The sequence below is a fragment of the Harpia harpyja genome, chromosome 2 (assembly GCF_026419915.1).
Source record: "Harpia harpyja isolate bHarHar1 chromosome 2, bHarHar1 primary haplotype, whole genome shotgun sequence".
In the NCBI taxonomy this organism is placed as follows: Eukaryota; Metazoa; Chordata; class Aves; order Accipitriformes; family Accipitridae; genus Harpia; species Harpia harpyja.
Genome location: NC_068941.1, coordinates 71742326 through 71770088, shown reverse-complemented (window position 1 = coordinate 71770088; position 27763 = coordinate 71742326). Strand labels below are relative to the sequence as shown.

At 36.4% G+C, this 27763-nt stretch overlaps 1 protein-coding gene across 17 annotated transcripts in view; it reads left to right on the top strand.

Moving 5' to 3' along the window:
• SLIT2 (slit guidance ligand 2) overlaps nt 1-27763 on the top strand; it is a 274697-nt gene that overhangs the window by 191830 nt on the left and 55104 nt on the right. For 12 of the 17 annotated variants that reach the window (XM_052780382.1, XM_052780381.1, XM_052780383.1 and 9 more), the window contains 12 exons: nt 5892-5963; nt 6621-6692; nt 7223-7294; nt 9087-9230; nt 9359-9522; nt 10272-10295; nt 12657-12674; nt 13763-13913; nt 20187-20261; nt 24532-24675; nt 26127-26270; nt 27399-27565. In XM_052780382.1, coding sequence (XP_052636342.1) covers nt 5892-5963; nt 6621-6692; nt 7223-7294; nt 9087-9230; nt 9359-9522; nt 10272-10295; nt 12657-12674; nt 13763-13913; nt 20187-20261; nt 24532-24675; nt 26127-26270; nt 27399-27565 — 1247 coding nt within the window. The remainder of the gene's footprint in view (nt 1-5891; nt 5964-6620; nt 6693-7222; nt 7295-9086; nt 9231-9358; nt 9523-10271; nt 10296-12656; nt 12675-13762; nt 13914-20186; nt 20262-24531; nt 24676-26126; nt 26271-27398; nt 27566-27763) is intronic. The other 5 variants (XM_052780370.1, XM_052780379.1, XM_052780374.1 and 2 more) reach the window with 2 other exon arrangements.

The window sequence follows — 27763 nt, the reverse complement described above, 5'->3', positions numbered from 1 at the left end:
AGGTAGCAAGGACTCCTGCCACACTGCTGGTCTTGCACAACACTGGGATTCTCAAGCTAGTGTTTCTGCTCAGTGAGAACAGGTTAACAAGTAACTGCTTGTGATAAGCCAAGAGTATAGCAGGATTACATCTATTTTTTTGTGAATTTAACACAGTTGCTCTGAACAGCTCAAGTAGTTTTTGTAGTATAACAACCCTCATCAAAAATGGGCTAATTAGAGAGGCTTTAACTTGACTCTAGGTAACTCGGGCTAATTGCACTGGTGCTGCACTCTGACAGATGCCAAAGTACTGAGCAAATAATTCTTTAAGCAGTGGTGCATTTGGCCTACACCCTGAATCTGTAATAATTAAGGAACGTAAAGCCTATCATCATTAATGGTGCTGTAGGGTTCAGAGCATGAGATGGCCCTTTCTGTGATGAAAAATTAAACAAATGCAGGTTTGGGACTTGCTTTTGAGTAAATGCGATGAATTGTTTAATAGCTTTAGAATGACAATTCTTTTTACTTTTTTGATGTAATGCAGACTAAGGAGTCATCTGTCATTTACAATCAATCCCCTGAGGAAATATTTGATAGAACAATTAGACTGGGTGTTAATAGTTTGGCAAGCTTTAGGGCAACATTGACAGTGATTCTTTATATGCAAATATTTAGGAAACTGTCAACCAGACTTATTAATACACAGAATTAGAGCCTGAAATTCTAAAGTGCAAGTATTACAGTTGTTCAAAATATATCTTTGGTTTTGTTAGACATGGATGATATCACAGATTTCAACAGAATTCTGCTGCCGAAGTTAGAAGTGACATTTAGTGGATATAAGCACTCTGGAGGTGCAGTTGTTGAGAAAGAAAAAAATGTACTTTATTTAATAGCCTGAAGGATTCCTGTAGCAAAGGGAGACCATTACTGTTTCCTGATTTTAAAAACAAACAAACAAAAAAAACCAAACCTGGCAGATGTTGCATATGATGAGAGATGTGTTGGCTGTGTATTGCAGTTCTTCAGATTCAGGAGCTGCGCTGAATCCCATCACTGAAATCTATTTTCTGTTTTCTGACAGCTGTTTTTGCCATTTACTTTAAAAGCAGATGGGGAAAATGCAAAGAAGAGCTGTCAATTTTATTACCATGTATAATCAGCATCTGTGCAATACATCAGACTCATTGCACAGCTTACACTTTCTTCTCTGTAGTAAAAATTCTTTGGGGATTTCTTGACAAGCTTCTTGCAGACTTTTTGTAAATGAGTAGATGCTGGAATTGAAAGTATAGATTAATTAACTGCTAAAGCCACTATTGTATTGACCAAATTTACTTAATCAAGATGTTATGTTCTGATTGGTTTAATTATAAAATATATGGCTTATTTGCTGCTCCGTATTCAAATTCTTGTTTTCTTACTTTTTTTTAGATACATCTCTGACCCCTTAACATGCATTTAGGTGCAGCACATCTCTGTGCAGTATTTTTTACCTTTCTCTACTGAGCAGGCTTAGTATATTGTACCCCATCTGCATGATTTAAAATAAAAATTACTCTGTAGAGAACAGGGTGTTCTTCGTTCCCACTCTGCCCTCTTTCCTGGTGCAGGAGTCTTTCATAGAAATGACTTTTTATAGTGGGAAAATAAGCTAGTTTAAAAGTGTCAGTATAAATAAGCATGTTGTCTGTCTCTGTAAGTGCGGAAGTAGTAATCAGTAATGGTGTGCTGCAGGCTTATAGTAGAGAACAGCATCCTCCTGGAAAGTGTCAAGTGATTTACATGTCACAGGGCTCTCGGGGGACTGGGTGGGAAGAATCTGTCTACTGGCTGGGGACCTACTTTGATTTGATTTCATTAGGTTGGAAGTCACAACTGCAGAAGCACCTTTGTTTCTTAGAATAGTAGATGGTTGTACGCTACAGTGTCTGCAGTGATAAGCAGTGGGGAAAGATTTAGAAAAAGAAATGTTCACAGTACATTTCCTAGATAGGAGAGATTAGGGAACAGTCTTCAAAAAAGGTTTCAACCAGTTTGGCAGTGTTAAAAGACAGTAAAACACTTATGTATTGATGCAGGACTTCTTTGAAGTGAAACACTAAAAGGAACAGGAGACTTAATACTAAGAGCATTAATTAGCGTTTATGTGGTGATGGGCAGAGTACTTCTTATACATGAGGCAGTGCAAGCTTTGATGAAGCATGTACTTAACTGTCTTCCTCCATTATCTTATCTTATTAAATATGCTACTAAAATTGACTGTGGCTTTTGAAAAAGAAACCACCAAGGCACTGTTTATGATACATAGATGATCATTTATAAAAAAGAATGACTTCTGGGATGACTTTGAAGGGAGATGTTGTGCACAAAATTTAATACAAGTTCCATGGAAAAATACTGATATTAGCTTTTTGTTCTTCTGTAATATAATGGTACTTCTGGCCATGTCATTTGCGAGCACTTAATAGCTGATTTTTTCAGTCATAGATAACTACAACCCATCCTATTCCAGAATTAAAAATGTTTCATTTAATATGAGGAATTAATATAAAGGAGTTTTTAATTACTATGGGTTTTATCAGTAGAATGCAAATTTCCTTTAGATATTAGTCTATCTGTGCTTTGTGACCCTGGAATATATCTAATTAGATTTTCTCTGGAATAGTGGATGCAAATTTGCACTCTGTGAAATTCAGCTGATTCTAGGAAGATAAAGCAGGAGATTACAGGATAACAAAGCTTGAAAATGTGATTTTGATTTACTTTCTTTACAGACAAAGTGGGGTATAAAAGATTTGTCTTCTTTATTTATATAATCTTATTTTTCCTAATTTTATACTAATCTCATTTTCTCAAATATGATGTGCTTTAGCACATACACTTCGGCGTGAGTTAAGAAAGCACATACATAGATGATCCTACTATAAAAAAATCCTTTATCCAGAAGAGCTTGTAAATTTATCCCAGCACTGCACTGTCTGTCTATTAGACTATAAATTTCTCACTAAAAGGAAATGTTAGGTAAACTTGATGTGGAGTTCATTTTATATATCCACCAGTGAATTGGTAGTTCACTCTATTAGAACTGCTGGAACATTAGCTTTCAGAAATATACTGTAGTAGGACTTCTTCAGGTTTTGGACCCATATAATTTGTAGACAAATTGGACAGCAGTAAAGTAAATCTGCTACTCCATCTTCTCATAAAGAATGACATACATGTATCCTGTAAGGTACTTCAGTTTATAGAACTAATATATTTTTAAATTAAAAGAGGAAACTGGAAAATACTTTGTGTCTTAATTTAATGCTAAACCTTGTCTTTCTCAAGTTACATTCCATATTGTGTCTAGTTAAGAGCATTCTGTGTTTAAAGATAGGTGAACGTAGACTGGAGCCCCTCCAGCCTTAGGTTACAAATCTCTATGTGATGGGCTAATAAGCAGCATTTATATATGAGGCTTGTGGCAGCCTCATGTGGGAGCTTTGCCACTGCAGTATCTGTCTTTCCCATACACACAGAGGCATTTTCACACAGAGGCATTTTTCCCCAGTCTCTCTCTCTCCAGCAATTCGAGTCCTCCTCTATAATATGGCCTAATCCTTCCCTGTCCTTTTTACCCTCCTCCCCTTTCCAGTCCTGTGCATATGCCCTATGTGTTTCCCTGTGCAAGATATTCTTTGGCTGGTTTTCAAAGCTACACATCTGATAAATGTCTGGTCATGCTATCCCTGGTGGTTAGGCAGTCGGTTGCTGCCAAATAGAGTGTGTAACAGGAATGGATGGATGGCTACCATTCCCTTCATGGCTGGGTTAATTTGGTTTCTCAACTCCTTCCCATTGCTAAAATAAGGAAATTTTTAGAAATTTATTATCTGAAGGGTTTACCTCGCTTTGACCTAGCCGGCTGAGTAGAAAAGTATCTAGATGATAAGCATGCATAATCTTTATTTTCTGGGGAAACTAAGCTAAAAATGTAGTGTAAGAACAGAAAATACTTGGGTTTGGTTTAACTTGGTGTTGACCTTTAACTTAAGCAAGTTTTTACGTATTCGATGTTTGCCTTCTGCATCTACTCAAGTGTATTGGAGAAGAGTGACCTTGTTCCTTTATAGCCTAGTCAGTACTCCTTGTCTGATGCAAAATGTGTTTCATGGGTCCAAAAGGCTCAGCCAAGGTGAAGAAAGCGTGTGAAAGAATATCGTGTTTATGGAAAAAGTTAACAGTCTTGTGCCATGGAATTCCCTGCAGTGTTTAAAATATACCTGAAAACTGTAGCAAGGTGGCAACATTTTCCTAGTTAAGGACTTCTTTAAAACATGGACCCTGTCTAACACAGCTCTGATGGAGATTTCTGTGTGTCAGGAAGATTTTTTTAAGGCTTTTTTTTTTCTTGGCTTCTTTATAAGCCATTCAAGAACAAATTCTGCTAAGGTAAAGCATAGTAAGACTTAAGAGATTTTGAGTATTAAATTTATAAATATCTTCATCTGAACAAAACTTCGCAAAGGCAACAAAAAATCCTTCTTCATTTCAGCTATACAGTGATCTCTGGAGAAACTACAAAAACGGGCAATTGTTGTAAGAATAGTTTCTTGGAAAGGCTTACTCAAAGTGAATATATGAGCTCGTTAGTCACGTTGCACACACAGAGACTCATATGTCTCTCTATCAAAGTGAAACAGAAGAGAGTTAATAGGACAAGGGTAAAAGGGAAAAAATAGCTAATATTCCTGCATCTAGATTTAAAAAGGCTTTTTGACCTTAGATTCTGAGTCAATGTCCAAGTAATTTAAAGTAGTGCAGTAAATTCTACAGAATTTTGTTTCCTTATACAAAATAGATTTTTGGCATTGTCTTTACATACATAGATCATAGTAAGAGTTGATACCTGTGCATGAAAGAGGGAAATAGAAACCTTATTAGATAAGCATGGTATGTAGTTTGAATAATACTGCCTTTTCCTGTTGTACTTTTTAGTATAAATACTTTCATTCCTTATGTCTACCATAACCATGAAATACGCTGGTGTGTGAAGAAGTAGTTTCTATTTTAAATGTGCTTATTGCTGAATCTGTTTTGACTTGTTGGCAAGTGGGCCATAGGTCTTTATCAGCATAGATTTCCCATATGCAAAGCTCTGGAATTTAAAAAAATTCTTGGAAAACTGTTTCCATCAGCAAATTTACACTTTGCAGTATGGCAAGTTTCAGTCACAGTCACTGTACACACAAAGCAAATGTGGCCAGTAACATAAACTACAATGTTAGATTAAAATACTTATTTAAAGAATTTAGAGGTGTAGCTGTGCAATCCTAGTATTATATCTTAAAGAAAATGTGTTACGTACTGTATCCAAAGAAATCATGTGTGCGTGTCTAAAAATCTGGTATTTACCTTACTGCAGGTAGCAACATATGTTATTTGTTCTGTAGGAACATTCCTCTCTCCTTTCCTATGGTTTGCATATTTCAGTGATTGACTCACAGAAGTCTTTAGACATTTCTAAATAAAATTTATTATAAAAATTGCTGTATGTGAATAATACATAGGGAGTCAATTAACACTAACTCAAGTTTGAATTTTTTAATGACAATTCTAGCTTAAATTTTACAAAAATCTTGTGTGCTCTAAAAATAAGTTTTCTTTAGATACAAAATCAAGATTGGGATTTAATTTGCAACATTGTACTCTCTAGGTTAAAAGGTTTGGTTTTACAGACAAAAACTGATTTTTTTGTAATGAAAACTGAAATGACCTTGTTTCTCAAGATAAAAATTATACTGAAAAAGAAAGCAAAAGCAGCCTTCTTTGTTAAAGTCTACCCCTTCTAGTTTGTTATGGCTTTAGATTGCCTTTTGGCTTGGGTTTTGTATTTTTATGTTGTTGCTATTCTTTTGCAGACGGTTAGAACAAAATTCAATCAAGGTCATACCTCCTGGAGCTTTCTCACCATATAAAAAGCTTCGAAGAATGTACGTACCCAATAATTTAGATTTAATTTTTTATTTTCTCATATATATATATACATACACATGTACATATATATCTATATATAAAAATAAAAAACAAGTCAAGGTCATACAGAGGAACTGTAGTCGATGTGTGAGCATTTAAGAAAGTTTGACTGCTGGGAGATTAACTGATATGGCAGCCTGGTTATTAACACCATATAGCATCTTTGTCACATTAATAATAACTGGTTTTTACCAAGTATTGAAATTATTTAATATGGTTCTGCATAGAAGCAATATGTTACTGTAGTGAACATTCTATAAAAAAAATAAATTAATGGGGATAAGCCACTGTTATTTCAGAATATCTTTGAGGCTGTATAGTCCTATGGCCATAGCAAACAGAGAATTCTTTATAAAATGTACTTAAGCAATTGGGAAAAGTAAATCTTTTTGTCATTTTTTTTCAAGCATTTGAAAGGTCTATTTTTAACCATGCATTTTGTTTCAGTGTACTGACAATTTTAGTGGTTTTATATTAAAATTCTTTGGCTATGTCTCACATAAATATTTTAATTTCTCTCTCCCTTCCATGCCTAATTCTAATTACTTATTATTTTAATGTTTGCTATTTTGAAAATAGCTTGAATTAATTGAATCAAATTTAATTTATTTCAGTGACCTGAGCAATAACCAGATCTCTGAAGCAGCTCCAGATGCTTTCCAGGGCTTACGTTCACTCAATTCACTGTAGGTATCTGTTTGACCTGTAAAAACAGAAGCAAATTTCTCATATTCTTATGGTGAAATTATTTTGGATTTTTGGCTCCCTCCAGAATTTTCATACAAATTCAATCAATTCTGAAAGTTGTAAAAATAATTTCAGAGTGTTAGAGTGATAATTGAATATTGTATCAAAGCTGGATATTAAAAATGTATGGGTTTTTTATAAATATGTTCATGGCAAAGAGTTGAACAAAATCAAACATTTCTTTTATTCCCCAGTTAGTTGTTCTTACAAACAGCAAATCCACTTACCAAGGTCCCTTGGTAAGGCTGTTAACAGTGAGGTGCTGATTCTGCTGAGAGCTCTTTGGGCAACACACCTTTTGGGAAAATGTGTGATCCTGCTACCTCACAGGACCACAGGGATCTTGCAAGTATCAAGCTGCTGCTGTTAAATTCTCTTCAGGAAAATGGAAACTTCTTTAAAGTCAAAATCACATAGTATATGCCTTTCATAATGGAGGCTTTGTTTGCTTTATTATTTCCTGGTACAGTGTCCTCTATGGCAATAAAATTACAGAACTTCCAAAGGGCCTATTTGAAGGACTCTTTTCTCTGCAATTGCTGTGAGTATTTTTATAATATTTATTCTATTTTGGGATAACTCAGAGGGTAAACATGATGAGAGATTTATGCCTGGAGAAGAACTGGCAGGAAATCCTGTCTGTAAGATCAGAGTATAAGAAAAATAAACTATGTTAAAGCCAAAGGAGTCGAGACTGTTGTAGGCCAGCTTGCCATTCATCCACAAATTTGATCATATCTCAGCTAATGTCTCAGCCTAAAATGATTAAAATGAAACTATTCTTTTGTGTGGAATTTATAAAGATAAACCACATAAGATATGATACTGTCTTGCCCTGTAAACAGCATATAGTATGTATAAAGTTGTGTGGAACCATAGAAGGAATATTTGTATGTTTTATAAAGAGAAAATATGTAGTGGAAATGCTATGTAATTTTATTTTTAGTTGTACCCATGGAAGAACAGAGTTGCAGTACAGTTTCATTGATGACTTTTAATGTTTTCTGACATGGTGATATGTTTATCAAATATTGTCAATATTTAGCATAAGAGGCTGTGCACTAGTTGTACTGTGTAAAAGAATTTTATGAAATAGGCCACAAAACAACAGTGGTGGTTTTGGAAGAAATTGTCCCAGAATAACTGACTTGATTTAAAGCTTCCTCTTAAAGAATTTAAAACTTCTTCCCACGTGATTAGAAGTATTTAATGTCCAGACTTCATAGTGTAGTGATTGGGAAAATGTCTATTATTAAACAACTCATTGAAGACGGTGAAACAGTAAGTAAAATCAAAGAAAATGCAAGTTCTAGCACCACCTAGAGGTTTACATTTTGATTTATTTTAGTCACAAACTAGTATAATGGGGGGGGGGGTTGGTGTGCATTCCTATTTTCCCTTAAAGAGATAGTTATAAATAGTAGATAGTTTTAGTTATAAAAATATATTTCAGATTTTGTAAAAAAAAAAGGAAGTGACTTTTCTCTGAACTTCAGTTTATTCTGTATTAAAAATATGTCCATAGCTTGATATACTTTGCATAGACAATACATTTCAGTCTAAGTAAATTTCTACTTGTGTGGTGAAACTTTTTATCGGGGCGTTGGTTTTCAAATCCACCATTCCATTCCATTTCTGGCTGGAAATGGGAAAAAATAAAAACTATTTCGTTATAAAAATGCATCTAGTTGAATGACGTTTTTATTTTTTTCTCTTCAAAAGCATGAAGGAGTTGGTTTAGATTGGCTTGTTTGCTTTAACTTTAGAAGTCTGGTAGGTACAGGGAAGAAAAGGTTCCCTTTGAAGATGGAGAGGAAGAAAGATCCAAGACAGATTTGGATATATTCCATGCCACCAGTTTTTACTACAACTCTGTTAATGCGGCAGCATGCTGATTAGTAACATATAATTAAAAGTGCCACTGCACATCTCTTCCAGCTAATGAACACAGTGTTCAGTTCCTTCTTTTGTTTGTTTATTTATTTGGCAAAAGGAACTGGTTTTCCTTGCAGATACTTGATTTTTTAAGCTTGTTTCTTTGCACAGACAAATACCACACACACGTTCTACTAGCACATACAAGAAATGTGATTTTAGCTGAATAAACCCACACATTTCAACTCCAAGGTGCAAATATTTAGGAATGATTTCAGATCACCTAAATAAGATATTTCAAGCCACTGAAATGCCTTATGTCACTGTCAATTAATATTTGTTTCTACATCTCTTGTTCAGATTACAAATGCACACAAAGAATTATCTGTGAAAAACACTGAAGCTGCAGTGACACTGAGCGAATTTTTTCAATTTTGTAATTGTCTTCTATTAAACAGATTATTGAATGCCAACAAGATCAATTGCCTGCGAGTTGATGCCTTTCAAGATCTGCACAACTTGAATCTTCTTTCTTTGTATGACAACAAGCTTCAGACCATTGCAAAAGGCACCTTCTCACCCCTACGTGCAATTCAGACCTTGTATGTATGCTCTTGTTTATGGTTGTCTTTAGTATGACTTCATATCCTACAGTGTACTAAAAATATCGGGAACTGCTGAGACCAAAGGGAAATAATGTGTGAAATTATCATTTTTTTCTTCATGAAAGGCATTTGGCTCAGAACCCATTTATCTGTGACTGCCATCTGAAGTGGCTGGCGGATTATCTTCATACAAACCCCATTGAGACCAGTGGTGCCCGTTGCACCAGCCCCCGCCGTCTGGCAAACAAAAGGATTGGCCAGATCAAAAGCAAGAAATTCCGCTGCTCAGGTAATTTTCTTAGTTCAGCTGCTATTTTTCTTTTGTTGGCAAAAACAGTGGTTATAGAAGTTCTAATGAAGGCAGCTGGCTCTATGGAATTGCTAAACATTGCAGAATCTTTTTTAGTTCTTTGACTGAAGGGGGGGAAATCATGAAAGTCATAGACTATTGGATCACGGAACATTACTATAGTTAACACATCTGGCACTATTTCTGAGTAGCATTGAATCTAACAAAAGAAAAGCAATATATAATACTTAAGAATGAAATGCTAAAGTTATTCACTACAAGTATCACCAACATAAATCATTTTGTAAAATTTCCACAAGGCTCTGGAGTATGTGAAAGATCTAAAAATTTCTAGCGAAATATGGGAACATGACATATTCATTCTATACAGGGAGCTTACCTCATACTGAAATTTACTGTTTTCTTTTTTCTAATCTTACTCCATTTCCTACTTACATTTCTCTAAAACCTAACTTTTGTCATATGGTATCCAGCTGTTCCAGGTGCATTTCACATTCTACAGTTTATTCAGTCTCAAGTGCAAATACCAGATGAGAACTGTTTGTTATCCATGTTCCAGCTACATTTATGACTATTCACACTTTGTTGTTTATCAGCTCTCGTTGTGAATACACATTTTTTTCACTTAATTATCTGTAGTTAACTGTAGTCCATACGTAATCTAATAAAACTCATTCTTTGCTTGCTGACATTCAGGTGCATCTTCTATTTTTTTTCTCTTTATTTAGCTAAAGAACAGTATTTCATTCCAGGTAGGTTTGGCTCTGCAGTAAGATTGACTAACTGCAGATACTCTCTCCCTTTCCCCCAAAAAGCAAAGTTTGTTAGAGCTTTTAGGAAACTGATGCATGTGTATTAACATTAGTCAATACCTGTAGCTAGACATAGTTTTCCTTTGTAGATTACTAGTAGTTCTGTTTTCTGAATATGAGAGCTTAGCATGCAGCTCCATTTACTTTTTTTTGTCTCACAAATTTGCACACAACCTACCAAAATTATACCTCTACTTAAATTATTTAGAAGGTTGCACCTGCTAGTTCATATTTCAATTGACACCTTTACTTACCTCGTACCTTGCCTTTCTGCCACTACTGTTTTTAAAATGTAGCTCCTGAGCTGCTTTTAAACACAGGAAACCATACTACCATCAAAGAGCTAGTACAACTTTAAAAAAAAAAAAATGTTTTACAAATGAACATTTTCTTCCTTTGCTTTCATGCTCTACACTGGCTGCTGCTACTGCTTGCTCACCCTCCTTGTGTTTACAAAATCACAGTGGAATGCTTGGAAAAGAAAGCTGATATTCTTCATTAAAGGCATTCTGTGGTCACACACATACAATGAATCAGAAATGCTTTCCATTAAAGAAAATACAACTTTAGAGTTGGGGTGAAACAGCAATTTACACACTGCTTTAAGCTACAATACATCTATGATATTTTCACAAAAGAATTACTGATGTTGGCCCTAGCTCTTTGAAATATGTTTCTTTATTTTACCTTGCTTGTCAGGTGTGTGCACTGATTTCTTAATAGAAAAAAACCAATGATGCATTTGCATTATGTTCCTAAAAGATTATAAATGATTGATTGGCACAATAAACAAGGGAATAACAAATTATTGCTGAATTACAGTATGTGATTTGCAAGCAGGGTTTTCGACCATAGTTTAATACCTAGAAAAATATCCACAATAATTTATTATGACACCAGTGCACTTGTTCTTTCAAGTACTACAGGTATATTGTCATTCCGCAGTGATCTTAGTCTGTCTTTTAAGCTGATATGTTTAACAGCTCTTCTCCTAATGCTGTGTGATGTATCACTTAAATTTGGAGCAATCATGTGAAGTTCTTCATGCCCTCATACTAATATGCTGGTTTGAATAAGTAGAAAAGACAAAATGAAATACAAAATAAGGCAGCAATTTGTCAGCATTGGCAGCCGCAAAAATGTGTTTTAAAGCAGCATAAAACAGAGGGGGATTCAATTTCTCAAACCTGTAGTACCACTCAATTCCTTAATGAGTAGAACAGCTGTATTCCTGCCACAGAGTGACTTCTACTCAACCTTGCCAGCACAACTTTTGTCTCTGAGTTAGAAGTGTTTTCTTGCCAGCAAATGTCTTCACAGCCTGTTTATAATATGGCCACACATGCAGTTTAGGTTTGTTTATGTACCCTTAAAAAAATGCTATTCCTGGAAAAAAAAGAAGAAAAAGAATTAAATTAATCACAAAGTGCTACAGACTTGCTTCTTGAAATATAGCTTCTGTGCTTTCTCCTTCTATCATGTTATCAGCAAGATGCTGCATAAAATTATTTTAGCTGTTGAAGACCTTGTCCCTGAATATTTTAGTTGTTTACTTTAAACGGCTAACAGTGATTTACTCTGGATGCAGAAAAAAAAAAAATGTATTTGTAGCCTTGCTTATTGGGTATTTAAAAGTGCTAAAAACACTTCTTTACACTTCAATAAATACTGTAAAAATGTTAGCATTTCTTTAAAAACTTAAATATTTTTATATTTAAATATGTCATTGGGAGATCTTGCTCTGCAGACACTAGGAAGTCTTAGTAGAATTTCATTATAGTCATTTGAAGACTAAAGGTTATAGAAGTATTAAATCATTACTCTGAAAAAATATCATTTGTCTGCTAGCTCATAGAAATATTCCATGTAGTTATACCATATGTGTTACTTAGACATTTACAAACACTAGATAACATAATACATGATGACTGTTGGGGTTTTTTTTTTCCTCCCCTGAGAAAACTTTCTCCTATGTCTCTTTGGTTTATTAAGGTTTTAAGTGGCATAGCATGTATATATGTTCAAGGGAGCAACGTTTAAAGAATACTTTCAAAATAGTGAAGAATAATGCATGGGAGGCATTATCATCCCATATGAAATCTGTAACTAACCCCAATCTGTTCTTCATTCTTTAATGCCACTTAAAATGAATTATTCTTTCTCTCTGCTGAAGACAGTACCCCTTAGCATCTTCTAATCAAACTGAAGTTGAGTAGAGGACATGAGAGCTTAGTTCATGTTTTTGTCTTAATTGGGATTACTCTGTCTTTCTTTCCTTCTTGGCTATCTTTACTTTTGCAGGAGTTCACCATTTTGGCTGTAAGTAAAGTTCAGTGTCTGAGCTAAATCACAATGTACCTCCCAGCCCTGATGCACCTTCTACTAGTCTCAGTCTTTTCACCTTTGTCCAAGAAGAACCCACAGGTCCTTTCAGCTTCTCTTTGTTTTCTTTGTCACCCACCCTTGGTTCCTTACTGGATGTTTTCTCCTGATATGTTTAGGACGTTTTCTTTGACTGCCTCTGGGAAATGGTGGACGAAGCTTTCAATGTGGTTCATTTTTATTGTACTTTTTATTTAATCTGTGACAGTAATACTGTTACTGTGGCACTGGACATTCAGTAATAAGAATGCCATGTCATGTAAGCAAGTATTAAACTTCAAATGCTTCTGTAATTTATACCTATTCCTTCCTCTTTTCCCTTGCTCTTATCCTTGGCCTAATGGATGCAGTTTTGATAATGTAGCGAGATTTTCTGTTGTGCTTGATCTAACCATGTGGTTGTGAGGTATGAGTAAAACATGGTTCTGTCAAGCACCATGGAACGTCACGCAGCTTTCTACAGCATGGCAAGCTGCTGAGGCTTAAATCAGGATCACACATATTTTAAATTAAAGCTGAAAACAGGGCTTTCAATCTTATGTGTTTGAGATGATGTGGAGTATCGAGACTATAAAAAAAAAATCACAGAGGTTAATGAAGTCCAGTCAACAATACAAATTTGTAAAAAGAGAAAGAGAAAAGGTGGCATTCAGGATCTATTTATTCTTGATATAGAGAAAGAAAATAAATTCTAAAAGAATCAGTGGCATTTGTGTGATTAGCTATAACAAGGCTAGATTGGCTGACAACATAATCAGCAGAAAGTACAGCTGTGAAAAGCTCAAGTTAATGTTATCCTGTTATGTGAAGTTGGTCACAGTTTCTTTTTCCAGCATATCTTAAGCCCCTATATTTAACCCTCTCTTGAAGTCCTTGTGTCTGTACAATATCACAAAGTTTATCATACATTTCCCAAGTTGCCCACCCGTTATCTGCATTGCAGACATCTTTTCAACCTTCTCACAAGAAGCAAATCTTATACTTTATTGACTCAGTATCTGTCTTTTGACTTGACTCTTCCACAGGCACTGAAGATTACAGATCCAAATTAAGTGGAGACTGCTTTGCAGATTTGGCTTGCCCTGAGAAATGCCGCTGTGAAGGGACCACAGTGGACTGCTCCAATCAGAAACTCAACAAAATTCCTGATCATATCCCCCAGTACACAGCAGAGTTGTAAGTTGAACCAATAATAAAGCATTATTTTCGTATGGAAAAAACTAATTAAAATTTTCAAATATAAACCCACAGCTTTACTTTTTTGAACAGCAAAAATTAAATGTAACCTCTGTGGTGCACTTCAAAGGACGACTTATTAATAAAAATTGTTTATGCATCATTTTAGTACCATGTGGCCTTAAAAACTTACAATAAATAAATAAGGTAACTATTCTAGGTTTCTAGTTCTCCAGTACATGAGCTACCCACTTGGATATTTTTGAAAGGTAGTGGGGTTTATTTTGCTTTTATTTTAACTACAAGAGCAAGTAGGACATCTAGTAACCAGAGGTCTGTCTTAAAAAGTGCTACCTAGGTGTTTAATAAAACAGAGCTGATTCTTCTTAAGCAAAGCACACATTATGTGTGTCAGGCAGGAGACCAGAGGAAGATAAAGCAGACAAACAAGACAGACCTGGGTTAAGAAGATGAGATAATAATATAATGAACAGAGATGAGCAGAAAAGAAGTCACAGTTTATTACTTGCTTAATAAATGCCATATGGGAATGATTTGTAGGTATTACAACTGAAGTGGTCTTCAAGGAGGGGTTGAAAGATAAAATTAAGACAGCTTTACAAGGTTTTCCCATGCGCAAAACATAGTATGAAAGGGAATGCAGAGATGCTTGAAGGATCAGCAGAAAGGCAGGAGATGAAAGTGACCATCATTGGCAGAGCAAAGGCGGGAGGAAATAGCTGTTTTTCCTAGGAGATTCAGTTTAAAGAACAAGGCAGAATGCTGAGGGACAAAAGAGAGGGACTTTGATTTGATGTAGTAAAGCGGGGACAGAGATGTGGAGACAGAAGTACTGTGATCAAGTTGTGACCCACAGGGGTGAGATGAGCAACAGTATGGCACATCTCTTAAAAGATAATCAGTCCACAGCTGGCATCAAAGCAACAGTACAGCAGTGAAGGTATTAAATAATGAGACCATGGTTAAGAATTTTGAATATCTGCACAGGAAAAGGAATTTGAAACTGAAATATTGTGTAAATAGAGATGGAGATTTTTGTCTGTCTCTGAGCTGGGAGAAGGAGTTGAACTTACTGATGTTTTAATTACAAATCTGAGTGGTAATTCTAGTTGTGCCCAGAATGATGGCAAATTCAACTGAAAAAGTGGCATATGTGGGAAAAGCAAAGCTCAGCTTTTGGCCACGTTCGCACTGTTGATGTATTGCTAATAAAGTAATGCCAGAGAAGAAAAAATTGATACACAGTCTTGGGTAAAGGGAGATAGATTCCAGTGGAGAAATGCATTTTATGTTATGCTATAATACCTTGAGATAAAATTACTTGACTTGAAGAATAAAAACTGATAGAATGGGTAACGGGTTAAAATGTAGGAGGAGATCATAAGGTAATGGTTGTAAAAATCATAGCTACTGAACCAAGAGATGAGAAATGGAGTTGTTGAAGTGACAAGCATGTATTGTCTTGATTCTTAGCAGGATTCATGTTTAATTCTCTTTTCTCTGAAGAAATAATAATTTAGTATTTTAATTGTTGTTTTTCATATTCATTTATTTACATGTGGAAGATGAACTGTCAAGTATTTTCTTTCTATAATTATGATTCATACATATTAAATTCAGAAGAAACAATTAAATCATCAAGGCTCATCTGCTGTGTATCCTAAACTCTCAAATTTCAGTCAACAAAAAAATTGTGTTTGACAAAAACATAATTCATGTTTCGTTACAGCAATTCTTTCAGAAAACATCCAGTCTTGTTTGAAGATATCAGTGGATTAAAAATCTACCATTTCTCTGAGAGTATTACAGAAGTTAATCGATTATCTCCCTTCACTTCTGTTAAAATCTTTTAAAATGGGAACTTTTACTTCCAGATGGAATCTGCTTCTCTTCAGTTTCCATCATGGCTTCTTTTATATCTTTTGCCATTAAAGAACCCTTTTCTATCCAGTAATTTATCCAAGTAAGATGGTCTTAAACTGTAGCAAAGTTGCTATTCAGCCTTCTTCTTGATAAGCTGTACAGATTGTTCTTCAAGTCTTTTGATGTAATAAAAATTTCAACAGCATTGCAAGTATTCTAGAGGGGATAAAGGAATTATTTCTGCATTTTTTTTACTTCCTCTAAAAATCCAATTGCTGTAGCTAAATATGCTCTTCTGGTATTTGCCTCACTGATGCAAAAGTTACAGCTCTTTCTCTAGATTCCTCCTGTTATTCCTGGTCTTTGATGCACTGCCTTTGTTGTTCCTCTTGGGACTTCGCAGTCTAGTTCTAGGGCCACTCTGTAATTTCCAGTTCACAACATTTACTGGCATACATGAGAAGAGTAGCTAGTTAGCCTTTCTTTTCTTTTACCCACCAAATTTGAGATAAGGATACTTGTTAGCGTCAAATGACACTGATGCTTCTATAATAGTGATGAGGAAGGATAGATTATTTTCTGCAGCGTGTTGTTTGGAGCTGAGACTCAGCTTGGAAACAAAGATCAAAAGTGAGGAAAAGAGCGTTGATTTCGTAGATTGCGCAGTAATAACATCACATCAAAAAACCTATTTCTTCAGAGTAGTTGTTTTTAAAAAATCTGAAAATAATAATACAGTTCAAGACAGATACTTAATTGTAAAAGGTGAAAAAAATTATAAATGAGCCAAGTGATGTTCTAAATGTTTCTATTTTGTCGCTTGCTCATGGTCTTCCAGAAAACCAGCAAAAGATCTGTCTAATCTGCCACTGAAGTATTTGACATAAAGTACAAGCCTGTAAATGCACTCCAGAAATAAACTATTTTTCAGGTAGCATTCTAATATATAGGAAAATTCAGGAAGCATTTGATAAATCACTCAAACCAGAGTCCCCAGGAGGAACACTAAATAAAAATGATTTCAGTCTTGTATGTTCATTTTATGTGATGATTTTACAATAGCTGATATAATACCAGATCCTAACAAGATAGTTTTTGAAAGCATGAATATCACTGCAGTACATAGCCTTCCAGAAAGGTTCAGCTATTGTACCAAAACATGCAAATATTTTACCCATTGTGTTAATAAAACAGGAAAAAGCATCAAATAAAGCAGAGAAACAGAATATTTAGACATCATCAAATGCTTCTTTGTTTACTTTTTTGTTTGGAGAATGACATTTCAGTACTTTTCTTTGAATAAACCAGATACAAGTCTTTTTACGATAATTTTCATGATTGTAGTGGGTTGACCCTGACTGGATGCCAGGTGCCCACCAAAGCCGCTCTATCACTCCCCCTTCTCAGCTGGACAGGGGGGAGAAAATATAACAAAAGGCTCGTGGGTCAAGATAAGGACAGTTTAATAAAGTGAAAGCCAAGGTTGCGCGCGAAAGCAAGAGAAAAACAAATTATATTATTCTCTACTTCCCATCAGCAGGCGATGTCTAGCCACTTCCTGGGAAGCAGGGCTTCAGTACGTGTAGTGGTTGCTCCGGAAGACAAAAATGCCCCCCTTCCGTCTCCCTTTACTTAGCTTTTATATCTGAGCTGACGTCATATGGTATGGAATATCTGTTTGGTTAGTTTAGGTCAGCTGTGCTGGTTATGTCCCCTCGCGAGATCTTGCCCTGCCCCAGCCTGCCATTGGGGGGCAAAAATGTTGGGGAGACAGCCTTGATGCTATGCCAACACTGCTCAGCAGTAGCCAAAACACTGGTGTGTTATCAACACCTTTCTAGCTACTGATGCAGAGCACAGTGCTACGAGGGCTGCTATGGGGAGAATTAACTCCATCTCAGCCAGACCCAATACAATGATACAGTGATTGACTGATTGTCTTTACCAATAAAGAGCACTGGGCTCAAAAAATAATGATATTAAGATCCAGAAGGAAGATATCACCACATCTGTTAATTTTCCAGTTATCTGTAATAATTTCGATTCCTCTGTGTGTGGTATCACTTACCATGATAGTAGAATGACAACTTCTTGCACAAGTATTTAACAATTCAAAATCTAAAGTCAGCAATCTCCAGCCATAGAAATGCCATGTGATCCATGTGGTCATTCTTCTGACCACAAACCCATAATTTGTAACTCTTGATGTCCCTTTATTTGTGGATATACCCTCAGTGATGATGTATGATTTGTGATATCACCGTATACACAAAGTTGGAGAGAAGATATGACTTGTGCTACATTTTTAACCAAACATAGTACAGTGATTCAACCCATGCTCCTTTTGCATCACAGAGAAGTATGGAGAAACTTCTCAGACACTGAAAATCTTCAAAACACATGGAAAATTCTTAAAATTCAAATTCTACATATGACATTAGGTAGGACTAATTTGTGGTAGCACCACAAATACAAGATTGAGGAATAACCAGCAAGTAGTTGAAGATAAAAGGCTCTGGTGGTGTTATCATACATATTAAAGATGAAGGAGTGCCATTGGGCACTGCTAAAAATTTCATTTTGGCATGTATGTATAGGAGTATAGTATGTAAGTTATATGAAATAATTGTTTTACTGTACATAACAATAGTAAAATATCAGCTGGAATACTGTGTCAAGGACTTCACTTTTCAAGATGGATATGGATCACTTGGAAAAAATTTCAAGGAGAACAAGAATCATCTAGAAAAGAAGACTTCTGAGGAAAAAATGAAAAGTTTGGATGCATTTGTGTGAAAGAAACTTGAGGGAGAGACAAAGTAAATTATTTTTAATATGTAAAAGGTTGTTGCAATGAGGGAAGGATCAAATTGTTTGCCTTTTTCAATGGGGGTAGAAATGTTCGCGGTAGAGCACAGCAAGGAAGTATTATTAGAATCAAAAGTTTTCACAAACAAGTCATTCTACTAGATGATATAGCACTAGAAAATTATTTGAAAATGTCAGGATTTATAGAATGCTTGGTGCTTCTGTTGTTGATGGACAGGGGAAAAAAGGCTGTTTACAGTAATGAAGTAACTGTATATTGACACTGTGCAAAAATTTGTTTGATATGGTCCCACTAAAAATCACATTAAGTCATTCAGCTGATTTCAGAGGTGGTAATTTTTGAAATTCATGTTCCTTGTACTTCATTGCGGTGTACAAATGTTCTGTGTATATCCAAAAAACTCTTCCTGTCTTCTCTCAGTTTGGTTCCATGCTGAAACCTTGTACAGCCATACCTTCAGATTTACAACCTTCATTTCCCTTCTGGCTATCATTGAGAATCAGCAGGAAGGAAGGATGAACGAGCAGCTTGCTTTTATTTTCTAGGGTTTTTTTTAATCTTGTCTTGCAATAAGGCAATTCTGAAGAGCATTCTGGGTTTAGAATTATGCTGAATTTCATTTCACAGTGATGTTGTCAGTCATCTCTTTTCCTTCCTATTTAAGATCTCTAAATAAAAGCTGGACAGACTCCCTTTCTTAATAAGATGACTCCATTAAAACATATAAAGAATCTAAGACTCATAATTTCCGTTTTCTTTTCAAGAGAGGAAATAGGGAATACTGGGTCAGTGCAGATATTTTTTGCAATATAGATGGTCCCCTAACCTAGCAGCTGCTAAAGGTATACTATGCTGGAACAGCCTTGATACCTGAGCAGGAAAGATCAGTATCCAACTAGTATTTGTTGCTTATGGTATACCTTCTTGTAGTGTTAGAAAGCAGCATTTAGTGCTTCCTTACGCAATATACGTGTGTTAGGTGTAGTGGTCTGAAGATAAACCTTGGTCAGAGAAGTGTTTTTAATGTCTTGGGAAGACCTATGCAGTGTGTTTCAGTCCCTATCCAAAAGAAGCATTGAGCATAAAGTAATTAGTTCATTCTGTAAATAGTGTTCTGTGAGCACCTCCAGATGTCTGGCAGACCCCACCTGATATTCTTTAAAGAACAGTAAACTAATCTTCAGTGGTTTATACATAATTCTTTAAGATTTTTATTTATAAGTTGCCATGGAATCCTTCCTTAGTTACATTTTTGTTTTTCTTCCCTTAATAGAAAAATCAAAAACTACTTCTTATATTTCTCTGCAGTTTTAGTTGTATGATGTTTTGTGATCTGGTTTTGATTCTGTATGTCTTATGTATGTCTAAGTTTAACTAATGAGAATGTTCATTCACAGGAATTATCAGAATTACAAATGTCAATATATATGGAATTGTTCTTCAGCTACCAGTTAAACACCAGCTATTCAGTTAAACCACTCTGAAAGTTTCACTTAGTGTGGAATATTCTGTAACAATGCCCGAATATGTTTTTCTGAAATTGATGTCATTTCTTGTAGGCGACTAAATAACAATGAATTTTCAGTCCTGGAAGCTACTGGAATCTTTAAGAAACTTCCTCAACTGCGTAAAATGTAAGTGCAACTTCAGTGACCTTGTCTATTCAGATAGCACGTTAGCTCCTTGCTGTGTTTCTCCACCTTTCTTAGTTCTTATCTATAAAAGATTCAGAATATTTTAATCAAGAATGGGTTTAAATTAGTAACTGATGTAGGTTAGATTTGGCAGCTCTTCTCTATGGGACTAGGCACTGCCAGGAACTTCTCATGGTGTCTAGCTCCAGCACCTTCACTGCAATGTCCAGCCAGCTGGACTGTTATGCAGCCACAGCAGGGAGCTCACAGTATAAGCTGCTCAAAAAAGGTTCCAGTAATGTTTTGTAACTTCCTGTACTACTCCCTAACCAGGCAATTTTGCCTCTTTCAGCACATTCAAGACATGCCTTTGATTCTGTGCTTCATTAAACTGTCATTAGACAAGAGGAATATCAAAATTAAATGACTGAAAAAAAAAATGGTTTGATAGCTCATCCATGTAAGTCCATGTTCACAGTTCATGTTCTAAGAGGAGTTTATAAACTTACCAGTTAGAGTTGTTACTAAAAATAAATTATGAAAAGCTTTCTTTCACTTATTTAAAAGACGTATTTGAGGGTAGATCATTTAGTTAGACTTAGTGACTCTGTGCTCAATCTTTTCAGGATTAAATCCAAACATAAATAGTAAGTGAAGAAAAATGCAAATAAAAATACATCAGATTAATTAAAATGATGCACTGCTTTGTAGCCACCAAGTTACTACCATTTGTAAAAGATCAGTCTACATTACTGGTGACCAAAATCTCAAGGGGAGCAATAGTATTACTTAAACTGTTGTTAGCCTTATCCAGATCCTTGCTGGCAGCTGTCATGATCACAATTAGTTAAATACTTATTACTGATTTTTTTAGTTAGTAGACAAAGATTTAAAAAAAAAAAAAAACACAACCAAAAATCAACTTTGCTTTTGACCTATCCACTTGAGTATACCTTGCCACTTCGGATTGGGCTAAGAGAATGTAGGAATGTCTGGCAGAGCAGTGTTCTGGTGCTATACAGTACATACCCGGTTTTCTTCATTCCTCAAGGAGGTTTTCTTCATTCCTCAAGGAAGCTTTTTCATTCCTCAAGGATCTCAGGTTAGCACTCTTTGCAACTACAGAGTGCCTTTGAAATAAATAAAATACTTGATATGGCATACTTACACATGCACACACATATATCAGCTCTTCATATTTAAGAAAAATGGGGGAAAGGGAATATACTGTCAGTAATTACATATTTTCAGCCTATAAAGGTAGCTTAGTAAACATTTCGTGTCATCTAAAGCTAGTTTGCTGCTTTTTAGTTAAGGAGTTGTTCAAGATGAAAGAAAGAAAAGGAAGACTATTAATCAGTTTCAGTGTAGCTGTCTGCTGGAACTCCCAAGAGCTTTGAAATCTAGATAATTGAGGAGGGTCAAAATTGAGAAAATGTTAATGAAAAGTTACAATTTTTAATAATACTGCTCTGTAACGTCCTAATATAGTTATCAGTTGTTGCAGCGTTCTTCAGTTCAGAGTGTAATACAGTGACTGGTTAAGGGCGACCGGAAAGCAGTGAGGCAGTGATGTTATAGAGACACCCATACGAGTGAATTCTGTATTTTTGTGGAGCTCATATTTCTTCTGGAGGTTCAAATAGGTGCAAAGGTCTTTCTGCACAGTTGACATTGAAAAATTGGGGCCTGAATGTTAAATTGATTTGATGGTTCATCAGTAATAAAGCATGTGTATGCCCTGCATCATTGATTAGCTATGCAACATTAATCCTTAAAATATCCCTGTGAAGTGGGAGAAGTAGTATCCATGTTACACAAGGAACAAATAAGATATTAGGAAACTTAGGGCTTGACATGGATAAGCTAGCTAAGAGGAGAAATGATGAGTTTCTTGATTCCAGTCTTGAGCAGCACCTTACAGGAGGCTAAACAGCTCCACTGTGAAACTAAATGAAAGCAGTGATGGTGGATGTCTACCTACACTTTAATAAAGCTTTTGACACCGTTTCCCACAGCATTCTCCTGGAGAAACTGGCTGCTCATGGCTTGGACAGGTGTACGCTTCGCTGGGTAAAAAACTGGATGGATGGATGAGCCCAAAGAGCGGGGGTGAATGAAGTTAAATCCAGTCAGCAGCCTGTCACAAGTGTTGTTCCCCAGGGCTCTGTACTGGGGCCAGTTCTGTTTAATATCTTTATCAACAATCTGGACGAGGGGATCGAGTGCACCCTCAGTAAGTTTGCAGATGACACCAAGCTGGGCGGGAGCGTTGATCTGCTTGAAGGCAAAAAGGCTCTACAGAGGGATCTGGACAGGCTGAATCGATGGGCTGAGGCCAATTGTATGAAGTTCAACAAGACCAAGTGCCGGGTCCTGCACTTCGGTCACGGCAACCCCATGCAGTGCTACAGGCTTGGGGAAGAGTGGCTGGAAAGCTGCCTGGCAGAGAAAGACCTGGGGATGCTGCTTGACAGCCGGCTGAATATGAGCCAGCAGTGTGCCCAGGTGGGCAAGAAGGCCAACGGCATCCTGGCCTGCATCAGAAATAGTGTGGCCAGCAGGAGCAGGGAGGTGGTTGTTCCCCTGTACTCGGCACTGGTGAGGCCGCACCTCGAGTACTGTGTTCAGTTTTGGACCCCTCACTACAGGAAAGACATTGAGGTGCTGGAGCGTGTCCAGAGAAGGGCAACGGAGCTGGTGAGGGGCCTGGAGCACAAGTCTTATGAGGAGCGGCTGAGGGATCTGTGGTTGTTTAGCCTGGAGAAAAGGAGGCTGAGGGGAGACCTTATCGCTCTCTACAGCTACCTGAAAGGGGGTTGTAGTGAGGTGGGTGCTGGTCTCTTCTCCCAAGTAATGAGTGATAGGATAAGAGGGAACAGCCTCAAGTTGTACCGGCGGAGGTTTAGATTGGACATTAGGAAAAATTTCTTCACTGAAAGGGTTGTCAAGCACTGGAACAGGCTGCCCAGGGAAGTGGTGGAGTCACCATCCCTGGAGGTATTTAAGACATGTAGATGTGGCACTTAGGGACATGGTTTAGTGGTAGACTTGGCAGTGTTAGGTTAACGGCTGGACTCAGATGATCTTAAAGGTCCTTTCCAACCTAAATGATTCTATGATCCTATGATTGTATCCTTCACCACAGGCAAGGTGTACATTAAATTACAGCTAGGCTAGAGATGAGTAGTCAGCACTCAAGATTAAGCCACAACTCCTTGTTTTCTGTGTCTTAGATAATGGCACCAGTTCATTCTGGCAAGTGTGTGAATTTTTGTTCTAACAAATAGTATCGTTCTTGATTTGAACAATTAAAATGCTGTTCTAGACATTGCATCAAATAAAGTTTGATTTTCTTCCCAACACCATTAATTCCATCAAATAAAAAGTTTTTAGCTTCAGTTCATTTTACGTTGTCTTGGAGCATTTTTAAGAGCTTTTTAAAAATCACTAGTGTATTATAACACTCTTTAGTGTGTAAATATGTATTTCTATAATATGTGTAAATAGTTACATGAAACAAAACAAAAGGAGGCAAGAATAACATGAAAAATCTTTAAGAAAATGTGTGTTGTTGAGTATGAATGCTTTTGTATATATAGTACAGATACTACCCATTTGGGGTGTAATTTCCATATTTCAACTAAAAACCATAAACACTAAATATTTTGGCAGTATCTTAGGTCATTTTCCCACATTGTGATCTGCTTTGCATGCAAATTGCAGATAAATGAACTATCTTGCTTATAAGCCCTCCTTTTTAACTAATGTCATAAATCATTAACATTTCATGTACTGTTTACATTCACACATTTCATTTACATATGTTGCTGTTTATACTGTTTTCTTATATTTGTGTTTACCAAGATGAAATAAAGAAATCGGAGTGGTTAGTTGTGCTGGTACTCATACAGTATCATTCTGTTATTAATTCATCTAATAATGCTACAAGGACTGGAGACATGAAAAAAATACAGTCACTGACAAGATTCAAAATTATGAAGAGATGTTGTTGTGTGGCAGCAGCATGGACTGGGTAATTGCCATTATTTAAAAACATCTTCCAAAGATTGCGTTAAAAATCCTTACTTCTTCAGTTAGCAGGGCATTGAATTATGCTTTTATTGGTTCAAAGTTGAACAATATATTCATTGCTTTTACACAATAACTCAGTATCTTGAAATCTATGCAGACTGCAGCATTTAACAGTTAATTTGGGGTATTTAAAAAAGAAAACATATTTTTCTCTGTTTCTTTTAATGTGTAATAGAAACCTGAGCAATAACAAGATTACAGATATTGAAGAAGGAGCATTTGATGGAGCTTCTGGTGTGAATGAGCTATTGCTCACTAGCAACCGCTTGGAAAGTGTTCGACACAAAATGTTTAAAGGACTAGAAAGTCTCAAAACACTGTAAGTGTAATTATTTGCGTGTTTTTATTCTTCCTTTCTGCCAGGTACTTTTTAAAGTAATGTTCTATCTGTCCTAAAAAAATTGATTTTGGAGGATTAGCTCTGGATTATTCAAGCATATCTTGGGTTTTATTCCTATTTTACAAAAAGTTATCGTACGTTATATGAATTCATTAATTACTAATTATGGATATAATGTAGCTGAAATTTTTTGTTGTGGTTACTTGACTACAGAAATTTTGAGTCCTCTGAAATGATGAAGCGGGTAAACATCCAACTGCAGAAACGGAAATAGGGATAATCATCTGCTTCAAAGTAACAGAATTTTGCATGGGAATTACACATTTTACATAATGGAGTCTGATTCAATTCAGCTCAACCATTACTGGGAATTTTGCTAGAGGAAAAAATGATTCTGGTGGATACTGAAATGTGGGAAATTATTCTCTCCTAAGTAATTTTAATGTCATTTCAACAGTGAAGGGAGGAATAAAAGCACTATAGCTTGAACTCATTTCATTCTTTCCATGAAGGCAGTTTAGCTCTTTCCACTTAAAAAACGATGTTTATACAATCCACAGCTTCTTGGCCTTCTTCAGAGAGCCTGTCCTGATCAGCAGAGCAGAGCCAAGATTAAATGATCTCTGGAGCTTCAGCTGTCCATAGACCTTAGGTATTTTTAATAAATCAGGCCTTTCATTTCTAACTTTGCATTTAAAGCTGCTAAAATTGTTAGAAGCAGCTATTCTTAGACAAGAACATGGGGAAAAAAATAGTCATTTATTGATGGACAGATAGGAGAACAGCAAACTTCGAAGCTCATATGTTTTACAGAAATACGAGAGATTTAGAATAGGCATTTCTTGCTTAGTATTCTTAAATTTTTACTAAATATTAGAGTCATGCTAAGGAGGAGTCAGGGTAGCCTGATTTCATTTAATTGAAACGCTTGAGAATGAAGTAGAAGTGGTTGCTAGAATTTATCTTAAGAAAATGCATGTCAAAGGGGCCTCAGGAAGAGGTCAGCTGGTACTACCTTCTGCTCCATGTAAATAGCAGTTCTGGAGTCATTAGGCTTGGAAACATGAAGAGGGGGCTGCTGTGTGTCTCTGATTTGGGGAATTTCAATCAGTTTAATTTATAGTCAGTTAACACACTCATAATTACTGATTCCGGTATTGAAAGAAAAAAACCCACAGAAATGCTTAGGGGAAAAACCCCTTGCCTCTGTGAAACCTACCCACCCATCTTTCTGTTTTCCAGTCCCTTCAATGCACACTGCTCAGTCCCTCCAGTGAGGTGACAGGCAGCACAGGGGTCACGGCACTTGTGGTTCCTCCACTGGTAGCAGTCCCTTTGGAGTCACACCTCTTGGCCCTTGCTTGGGCCACCACTTCAGCTCTGGCCTCTGCTCGGGCTAAGCTAAGAAATGCTGATCCTTCCTTTCTCAGGATGCTGAGAAGCAACCGCGTGAGCTGTGTGGGAAACGACAGCTTCACGGGCCTGAGCTCAGTCCGCCTGCTCTCGCTGTATGACAACCAGATCACCACCGTGGCACCCGGCTCCTTTGACACGCTGCATTCGCTCTCTACGTTGTAAGTCGTGTTTGTGTTTTACCTTACCCAAGTTTAAACCTCTAACGTTTTGGAGACATTTCTGTTAATCGTTTACTGTATAATTCCACAGTGTGAGGTAAAGTTAAGGGAAAAAAAGAGTTCATAGAGGGATTTTGAGAAAGGTTATTTTCTGGACCGTCTTCGACACATGAAGAATATGTTTTCATGGTGCCCTTTGATGCAGTGTTAGACTGGTTTCCAGAAGTGCCTGAGAAGGCAGGAAGAATGTCCTGCTTGCCCCCCTCACTGATCCGAGCCCGGGTAGAGAGCCACATTTTGGGTAGGCATTGCACAATCGCAGCTGTTCACATCACCATGTTGTCTGTCTTTCTGCACTGTGCCGTCCAATTATTATCTTAAATTTCCTCAGCCTACTGAGGATCTTAATTCATATATGTTTTATAATGAAGCTTCAGTCTCATTTTCTATGAAAAAAAGCATCTCTTTTTTATTTAAATATGACGTAATTTAAGGGAGGGGAAAATGCTGAGCAAAGCTGCCACCCAGTTTACCGAAGAAATGCTTTTTGTAGGTAGTATCATTCAGGAAAGTACTTAATCCCCTTTTTACATAAAAAGTGACACTTTGCACCAAGTGACTAATTTGTGCCTATTAAGGATGACATGTTTATAAATAATGGAATTGTCGATAGGTTTGTGCTGAAGTAAGGAGATGCCAAAAGTACTGAGACTTCTAGAAGTAAATTCATTTTTATAACTGGCATGTAATCAACTTAGCTGTCACTTCAGATAGGAAACTTATTCTCTAGAGCAAATAGAAGATGGAAATCTTGAGATGACAAATTAATGGAATAGCTGTTGTCAGGTTAAAGCTAATAATGTAAAGTAATCAGCCTTCATCTCTGTATGAAATTACTGCATTATCAGTACAGAGTGGCTTGACAACAAGTCAGGTCTTTGACAGTTTTAAATTACTTCTAAATGAGTTATATCAAGATTCACCATACAGAGCCTAAATTGTAGCTTTCACCTATGGTTTGTACATAGTATTGTTTGAAGAACAGTATTTAAGCTTAGCTTTTTGAAAATAGAATACTTAGGATGAAAAAATGGTGTCATCCAAAGTAAACTTTCCTGTGGTTCTCAGAAACCTCTTGGCCAATCCCTTCAACTGCAACTGCCATCTCGCGTGGCTTGGAGACTGGCTAAGGAAGAAACGCATTGTGACAGGGAACCCTCGTTGCCAAAAACCCTACTTCCTCAAAGAGATTCCCATCCAGGATGTGGCAATTCAGGATTTTACATGCGATGATGGTAAGAAAATTAATATTTGAACTTTTTATAATTACAGCTTTCATATGTATAGCTGCATGATTCCCATAGATCCCAAAGTGTTATGCTTTAAGTAACTTCATCTGCGCTTCATGCTCCATTTCTACATCAGTTTAAAAATCTTCCACCCATTTTTGGATGATCGGCAAGCACACGGCTATTGTATATATGCTCTCAAAA